Source organism: Pinus tabuliformis, chromosome 6 (genome assembly GCF_031772625.1).
Source record: "Pinus tabuliformis cultivar Carrire ecotype Pingquan chromosome 6, CPIR1, whole genome shotgun sequence".
In the NCBI taxonomy this organism is placed as follows: Eukaryota; Viridiplantae; Streptophyta; class Pinopsida; order Pinales; family Pinaceae; genus Pinus; species Pinus tabuliformis.
The window spans coordinates 850,917,641-850,926,767 of record NC_142292.1 but is presented as its reverse complement, the minus strand read 5'-3'; the positions used below and the strand labels follow the sequence as shown (position 1 = coordinate 850,926,767).

General features: G+C 32.9%; 1 protein-coding gene across 1 annotated transcript; it reads left to right on the top strand.

Moving 5' to 3' along the window:
- The first annotated feature begins 1,148 nt into the window (after positions 1–1,148).
- LOC149261564 (beta-glucosidase 12-like) lies at positions 1,149–8,741 on the top strand. Its single transcript, XM_089369702.1, has 13 exons — positions 1,149–1,298; positions 1,414–1,480; positions 1,567–1,625; positions 4,899–4,974; positions 5,299–5,379; positions 5,464–5,551; positions 5,636–5,888; positions 5,974–6,083; positions 6,793–7,013; positions 7,972–8,003; positions 8,085–8,187; positions 8,274–8,382; positions 8,478–8,741. Exons 1-13 carry the CDS (start codon positions 1,149–1,151, stop codon positions 8,644–8,646), a joined length of 1,518 nt encoding a protein of 505 aa, XP_089225828.1. The 3' UTR covers positions 8,647–8,741.
- The last annotated feature ends 386 nt before the right edge of the window (positions 8,742–9,127 follow it).

The window sequence follows — 9,127 nt, the reverse complement described above, 5'->3', positions numbered from 1 at the left end:
CTATGTTATTTCTTTTTGTTTCATTAAACTATACATATTTTAATAAATTTAATTATAAAAATTATATATATTAATTAAAAAACAAAACACACACATATAAAATAAATATGTATATTAAAGTGTATATATGTTAATATAGATAATATTAGTTAATCATATTTCTTAATTTTTTGTCATGGCATTTAACAATATAGTATAATATTTTTATTAGTTATTTTATTTTTGTGATGAAATCTTTGGTTTTATTATTTTTTTGTTTAATTAAACTATATTTAAGCTAAGCCGCATGTACTAGCTACTATGTAGCCCTTGTTATAAATATATTTGATTTTTAATTAATTTTATATTTGATACAGTTTGAGTGAGCCTAATGGTTAAGAACATTTGTTTTCTCCTAAGAGATCACAAGTTCAAAATAAGAGGGAAGTAGAGTATGTATGCTTTCGTAGACTTAGCAGTGAAATAGTTAAGCGGAAGTGGGTGCCTTATTCCACAAACAAAGAGGTCTCATACACCAATTTGATATCTCACTTAGCCATGACCTTAAAATTAGATAATAATAATAATTTATTTTATTCAAACTTTTTAAAAAAAATTAAAACTATCTCTCATTAGATTAAAGACCATGACCAAAACCAAAGCCAAAGCCAGACCAAGACCAAGACCAAGACCAAGACCAAAGCCAAAGCCAAAGCCAAAGCCAAAGCCCAATCCCAATCCCAACGTTGATTATCCTCCTCCATATAAAGAAAAATCATAATAATATATTGTTTATTAGAAGGGTCTTCATCCAAGAGCTTTCCTAATATATTCCCTCTTCCCATCTATTACAACAAGAATATTATCTCATTACCTGCTTTCATTATAAACATATTACGACTTCATAAATTACGGTTCTCTTTCATTCTCATTAAGTTGCGCGAATTATCTCTTTGTGTAGGACCACTTATTTCGGAATATGCAGGTATTAGGCGGGCGGCTATGTTTCTCGGATTATGTGGGTCATGGGATTTTGTTTACCGGATTATTATAAACGCGTTTTTGTTATAAAAAACCAAAAAAGAAAAGACGAGAAGAAAGCAAGGTCCGACGGATCTATAAATTGAGGCTTGCAAGGATTACAATTCAGCTGAGAATTGAGAGGCAAAATGGCTAAAACTCAAGGTCTAAAGGCACTCTGCATCTGTTTGATTTCAATCTATCTAATGATCTTTGGAGTTGCAGAAGCTTCTTCAAATCTAGGAAGAAGCGATTTCCCAAAGGGTTTCAAATTTGGTGCCGCTTCATCTGCTTATCAGGTTCCACTTTTATCACTACTTCCTTCCACTAATTCATTGATCGTATTAGGTAACCCTGTGGTTTTTTTGTTTCACTGATAATGTTCTGGACTTGAGAATTCCAATTGTGTAACAGGTGGAAGGAGCTGCACATGAGGGTGGGAAAGGCCCCAGCATTTGGGATACATACTCCCATATTCCAGGTTACTTAGTGCATACCACGAGGTGGGTATCTTAATTTGATGGCATGTATTATGTATTTATTGGTTGTTATTGAACGTTAATGCAGGTAAAATTGCCGATGGAACGAATGGGGATGTTGCAGTGGATGAATACCACCGCTATAAGGTACAAACTAAAACTATTTTGAAAATGGAAGCATTCTATTTTAGAACTTGAGCTTAATTAGAATATTCGAACCATGGGAGCATTTTATTTTAAAACTTGCTTAATTGATCATAAATTTGCGAATATTTTAAAATTTTGGAGTGTAATTTATTAAAATTTTGAAAATGTTTTAAAAATCTGGTTATATGAATGAATGAGGACATCGCTCATGTCTTGAATTATATTAGATTGTGCAAAAGAACATATCAAATTTTGCAAAAGATTTCCAAATCTACAAGGTATATGAGAAGGATCCTGAAATTTTTCGAAATCTAGCGTTCAAGCTCCGTCGCTCCCTCCGATTCTGTCCACCCTTTATCCGAGCGCAGTTGCTTTCATTCAATTCCCCTTGTATTCTCCCGGAGCAGTCTTCCATTTCTTTTGATAATGGTTTTAATAATAATAATAATAATATTTTGAATATTTTTAAAAATAATGTTGAGGATTTAATAAGTAATAATATTGTTAATGATTATTATCTTTGTTTTAGTAATAAAGTTGTTAATTTGTCTAGTTTTTTCTATCTTTTTCCTGTTGATAACTTGTCTAGTTTTTCCTATCTCTTTTTTGTTTTTAGGATTTTGGCAAAGGGATTAAATTTTGCGCTTACTCCTAAGAAAATTCAGGTAAATGATATTATGTGTGACATTGAATTTGAGATAAGAGACATACTAGATAATACTAAATAAATTATTAGACAAAACTGCGTTGGTATTCTTAGGAAAGCTAAGCCCCCTAAAAATAACATCAGCAAGGATGAGTTTGATGCCCTCAAATCTTTGAACAAGAATCAAGACATTGTTGATTTGAAGGCTCATAAAGGTGGGGCAGTTGTAATCCTTGATAAGGTGGATTATCAGAACAAGATGTTGGATCACCTTCAGAACAAGAGGTACAAAACTCTTGACAATAATCCATTGAAAAGGATCTCTAGAGCGGTTGCTCTTGCTATAAAATCCACTAGCACAATTGGCTCTTTTAGACACAAGCTTATTGAAAGTAGCTCCATCACTCCTTGGATCTATGGACTTCCGAAAATCCATAAGGAGGGAGTCCCCCCTAGACCCATTGTCAACACCATAGGAGGGCCACCATATCTTCTAGCTAAATATCTAGCCTCGAAGCTTAAACCCCTTGTTGGCCTCATAGAGTCTTTTGTCAAAGACTCCTCGTCATTTGTCAATGAATTAAGGGATGTGAAATTTGATCCTGGAGACAACCTAGTCAGCTTTGATGTAGTCTCCCTGTACACTAATATCCCCATAAAGGAAGCCATGGAGGTCATATTTCGACTCACTGATCCCGACACTGTTGGATTAGTCGACATCTGCCTCACTTTTATTTTTTTTTGTTTCAAAGGGAAGTTCTATGAACTAACTTGTGGTGTGGCCATGGGCTCCCCCTCGTCCCCTATTGTTGTTAACCTATTTATGGAAGACTTTGAATCCAAGGCTTTGGCCTCAACTATTTTTAAACCTAAGATTTGGAAAATAATTGTAGACGACACCTGTGTTATTTGGCAGCGTGGTCGGGATAAGTTAGATATCTTCTTCGAGCATCTTAATGATCAATCTAACTCCATAAATTTTACCATGGAAAATGAAGTTAATGGTTGTCTTCCTTTCGTAGATATCGTCATTTCAAAGAAAGATGATGGCCCGTTCTTTCATAAGGTGTTTTGGAAGAAAACTCATACTGAGCAGTATCTTCATGCTAGGTCCCATCATTTCACTCCTAAGAAGTTAGGGGTTCTCTACACTTTAGCTACTCGTGCTTTGAGGGTTTCTGATGAAGCCCATTTTTCTAAGGAGAAATCCCATCTCTTGAAGGTTTTCGTTAATAATGGTTATAGTAGGCAACAAGGTCTTAAAGCTTTCCTCAAAGCTACCAAGGGTCCTAAGGTTAAGAGAGACCCTAGTGATCGTAATTATGGAGTTCACCTCCCTTTCATCCAAGAGACAATAGACAAGATTACGAGAATCCTTAAGAAGCATAATGTTCCCTCAACCTTTAGACCCCTCAACACCATCAGAAGTTCCTTAAAATCGGTAAAAGACCATGTGGACCCCAAGCATATGAAAGGTGTTTACATCATCTCAGTGTTCTTGTGGAACATCTTACATTGGTGAAACGGGGTAGTCTATTAATCAAAGGATTAAAGAACACACTGTCGATATTAAGCACGGGATGACTCTCTCTTCAACCTTAGCAGAGCATAGAAAGAAGACAAAGCATCATATATGCATGGAGGAGACTAAGGTCATTGCAAAGATTTCTCATTTTCATCACCGTAAATTTAGGGAAGCCATAGAAATTGAAAAGAGGCCTTGTAATCTTAATAGGGATGATGGTTGGAAGATTAGTAGTTGTTGGATTCTTGCGCTTTCCTCTTAGTTTCTTTTTATTTTATTTACATCTTTTCACCTTATCGTTTCTTCTTTCATCTCATTTCCGTGGGGTTTATTAATCCCATTTTCTCCCTCATAATTTTATTTTTCTCTTTTTATTCCCTTTCGACTTTAAAGATCTTTTAGTTGTTTTTATTAAAAGTTAATATTTCCATTGCTTTAATAGTATAATTCAAATTATATATATATACTTTCTCATTTTTATGATTACATTGGAATCTTCTTAGAACTATTAAAAAAATAAAAATTACACAAATTGCATATGTATTTATTTATTTTATAACAAAATTAATTATAAATAAAAATTACACAAATTGCATATGTATTTATTTATTTTATAACAAAATTAATTTATAATTAATTATTGAATATATTGAATCTATAATATTTAAATCCACTTTTAACTAATGATCAAAATAATGTTTACTCTATTTAAGAGTTTGTTTTTTATTCTTTGCTTATTTATATTTATATTCTTTGTTATGTTATTTTTTATATAATAATCATATAATTGAGAAATTTAATTAAAATTAAATTAATTAAATTATTTTTAAATTAATTAAAAATAAGTTTTCAATATATTTATATTATTTCTTCACAGTTTTTCTCACCAAGTCTTTTTCTTTATAGCCATGAGAATCTTATTTCCCCTATTTAACATGCCACTCTGATTTGATTTTCACTTAGTCTTAATAATAAATTATACAGGTTCCATCTAAATCTTGCAATATAATTTCTTCCGAATATTTTTTCAAATATTCGTAATTATAGACTGTTTTACTTTTTAAACCTAGATTGAATTGATTTATTTGTAATCTGCATACAGGAAGATGTACAGCTTCTCAAAGACATTGGATTGGACGTCTATCGCTTTTCTATTTCCTGGTCACGCATATTTCCCAGTGAGTTGAATTAAGGAACACTAATATCTTTATAGCGTATTCTAGCGAGCCGAAAATTTAGCTTAGAAAATTATGAAAATTAAGACACAATTTTAATAAAATCCGGTTAAAATATTTACAAATTTGGGTTATAACTGTCTAGCTTCCAAATTTTGGGTACTTTGGTGTTTTCTAATTTGCACGATTAAAAAAAAAATAGCATTCAAAAACTCTCACTATCTAGATTCAGACCTAACTCCTGGTTAGACAACGCATAGCATATCTTTATACAATGGATTTTGGATGTTAAGTTACCGGTCTAATGTTTTTTTTTTTAATTAACAGATGGCTCTCCCAGACACGGAGGAGTCAATGAAGAGGGCATCGGTTATTACAATAATCTTATCAACGTGCTGGTCAAGAATGGTATTTAAAAAACAAATGTTGGCTAGCCTTGTGAAGAGCTTTATGTAAACAAGGCCTTTTACATCGACCTGAGTTTTGATGCAGGTATAGAGCCTTTTATTACACTGTTCAACTGGGACTCGCCACAAGCTCTGGAGGACGAGTATGGAGGATTTCTTAGCAAAAGAGTCGTGTAAGATTCACTGCCTGAATTTTCTTCAAAGTCTTCTGAAAAATCGAAACACTTGATTCTGATATATATTGATCACTCTTTCAGGGAGGACTTTGGCTTCTTCGCAGATCAATGTTTTCGAGCCTTTGGAGACCGTGTGAAGTATTGGCTTACTCTACAAGAACCATTCATCTACTCGGCATATGGCTACGATTTAGGGATTCTCGCACCCGGCCGCTGTTCATCTCCATTTGGAAACTGTACAGCAGGAAATTCTACAACGGAGCCCTACATTGTGGCCCATAATATGCTTCTTGCACATAGCGCCGCCGTAAAAATATATCGGACTAACTATCAGGTGAGAGATTATGTTCTGTTTTAGATATGAAAACTGAAGACAGACATATATATATCTTTGAATATCTCTTGAAAATAAAATACAGGCGAAGCAGAAAGGTTCTATCGGCATAGCGCTTGCATTGCCCTGGATAGTGCCTTATTCAAATCTGGATCAAGAGGCTGCTCAGAGAGCACTTGACTTCAGAATAGGGTGGTATGCATTCGTTTTATCTTATCTGTATGAGCTTGTCTTTTGGATAAGTATACATTTTGTGTCACGGTACATAATAGAAAAGTCAAATAGGTGATTTTGCTTTTTCTTTTATCTTGGTTAGGGAATACAAGGAAAGTCAAATAGTTGGTTGATTTTGATCCATTTGAGTCCATCTTTTCTCCCTTTCATCAAATTTTCAAAATAACCTACAACTTAAATAAGAATAGCTTTTAAAATAGACTAAACATAATAATTTGTAATCATGAACTAGGCTAATAAGCACAATAATCAATAGTCATTAATTATAAACTTGTTTTTTAAATAAATATACATTTTATATGTGTAAATAAAAATATTGTACATAAAAATAGGAGTCGTCAAATAAGTCGAGGAATTGCCAGTGGCCCGAATCCAGGCAAAAAAAATTCAAAAAAATAAAAATAAAATTGAAGTTTAACCATTATAACTTGGATTTACAAAAATCCTTACGTGATTTTCTCTAAATATACTGAGAATTTCCATAACTTTCCACTTCTCTACCTCATTACACTACGGAATAAAAATATAGTAAAACCGCTGACTTTGCTCTAGCTGAATTCTAATTCTCTTCCTTAATAAATGGGCATAGTAATCAATGATCTAATTCTATTTTGAAACTTGATTTGATTCGCCTCTTCTCCCAGCCGTAAAGTGTTTTTTTGCATTACAGGATTTTAGATCCATTGACCTCTGGAAAATACCCTGAGTCTATGAGCAGGCTGGTGGGATCACGTTTGCCAATATTTAGCGGCGAAGAGGCGAAAGAATTAAGTGGCTCATTTGACTTTCTTGGTTATAATTACTATATCACACAGTTTGCGGTGAACAATCCAATTCCACCAAATGCCCTGCAGACAGACTATATTCTGGATACCCGCGCTAATGTGACATGTAAGTAGAATCTGCATTCAGGAAATAACGGTTCTAATCTTTATGGGCTAGAAAATTGTTATGCATGGAGTTATTATTAGTGTGGTTTTTTGAATTTTAGGGTGTTAAAATTTGGTTAAAAATTTTGAGGTGAAATTTTGATTTGTGTTATTTAAATTGGTTTTTTTTATTATATGTTTGCACTTGGCGTGCATGATATGACGGCTGGGGCAGATGGCTTTCGCTCCCCCAGCCGTGTTCGATCCCTGCGGAGGACCCCTCGCTTCTGGGGCGGATCCCTGCGGAGGACCCCTCGCTTCGGCGATTTATATGACGGCTTTGCCGTAAAATCAGCTGGCTTCGGCCGTATTTCTGACTGGCTTCGGGGGTATTCTAACTGGCTTCGGCCATATTGTAATCTGAGGGCTTAGGCCATATATATGGATTTCTCTCTGAAAAAAAATGGATTCAATATCTTGAAAAATCTATGGCACTTGGATTGTGCAAAAGTTACCCATCAAATTTGTGATTTCAATAAATTCTTATCAGATTTTAAAAAAATTAGAGCAGAAAAACCCATCAGAAAAACTTCCAAAAAATCACACTAAAAACAATTAGGTTATTCATAGTTTCACTCTCTGCCCATTGATTAATTATATTCTCTATACCAGGTTAATGTAAGATGTAAAGTTAGATTTGTGTTCAGAAAATAATTGAATTGAAATGTCAAAATTAGGATGCTTAATTATTTTTATACTTGTTTTCATTGTAGATTTGAAAATATTATTTAACAGAGTTAAATGAATCGTGTTTTTATAGATTAAATTTATTAAGTATTTCAAAATTTACCAAGTAAAATAAATTTTCTAAATATTTAGAATCTAATTAATTTCAAACGCATATCAACTTTTATTGTGTATTGCCATATTTACTATGTATTGTATAAATTTTGACGTTCGCATATTTGTTGGTGGTTCAGTTGAAGTAAATGGACATTTCATTGGAGAAGAGGTAAGCGTGTTGTTAATATATTTAACTTGATTATAGGTTTTATTATAATTTATATATAAATATATGAATATCCGTGTGCAGGAAGAGCTGAGCACTTTCAGATCTTATCCAGAGGGAATAAAGTATGCAGTAAATTATACGAAGCATCGCTATAACAACCCTCCTGTTTACATCACACAGAATGGTACGTGAAAGTTCAATGATTGAATAACAATTTTATAAAGAGGTATGAATTTCATGGTTATTCAAAAGATGCATGGGTTTCAACAGGATATGGGGGTTTTGACAATGGCACAACCCCACTGGAAAAGGCGTTAAATGATTCGAATCGAGTGAAGTACCATTATGAACATCTATCAAACTTACTGGAGGCCATAAGGTGAGTTGCGTTCAGTATGTAGTTTACATGTTATTATTTGAGAATGGTTACTGACGAGGCTCTGCAACTTTGCAATGTCATAAAATGAATGACAGGGACGGCGCTGATGTCCGAGGTTATATTGTGTGGGCTCTTACGGACAATTTCGAATGGACCAGTGGATCTAGTGGCCGATTTGGTTTACATTATGTGGATTACAGGAACAATTTAAAGCGATATGCGAGGGCATCTGCATATTGGTTTAAAGACTTTCTCAAGATTTAAAATACTTGTGCTTTAAATTTGGAGGTAATATAAATAAGTAATTAAGCTGAGACTGTCTCATTGGCATTTTGTGTTAATAAATATATAATTAAGTTGAGATTGTCTTCTGTTTTATTGGCATTTTATATTTCATTAGTGGTGGGAGATTATTATAGTTTGTTATATTGTTAGATATTTTTGGAATAAAACATGTGTTATCTGTCTTGGTGACTCCATTCATCGTCATCAAGAACCACAAAAAGCTTTATAAGTTAAGCGTCAGATAATTTTTTTTTTTAAATAATTGAATATTTAACAAATAATAATTATGAAAATTTCCATTTAAAATTATTTTTTGTTTTTTAATATTGAAAAAATCTATCCTAACTTAATCGTTTATTGGTTTTAAAGATAATTGTTTGTAAATATTTGTTTGTTCATCCCATAATGTTTATTATTAGTTTTAAAATAACATAATTGTTTGTAAATATTTATTCTTTCA

Bases quoted from the DNA above. Each gene is read 5' to 3' on its own strand.
- LOC149261564 (XM_089369702.1), top strand. From the start codon at position 1,149: ATGGCTAAAACTCAAGGTCTAAAGGCACTCTGCATCTGTTTGATTTCA. The intron at 1,481-1,566 runs GTTACTTAGTGC...ACGTTAATGCAG, and splicing joins TACATACTCCCATATTCCAG to GTAAAATTGCCGATGGAACG. The intron at 5,380-5,463 runs GTATTTAAAAAA...GTTTTGATGCAG, and splicing joins CAACGTGCTGGTCAAGAATG to GTATAGAGCCTTTTATTACA.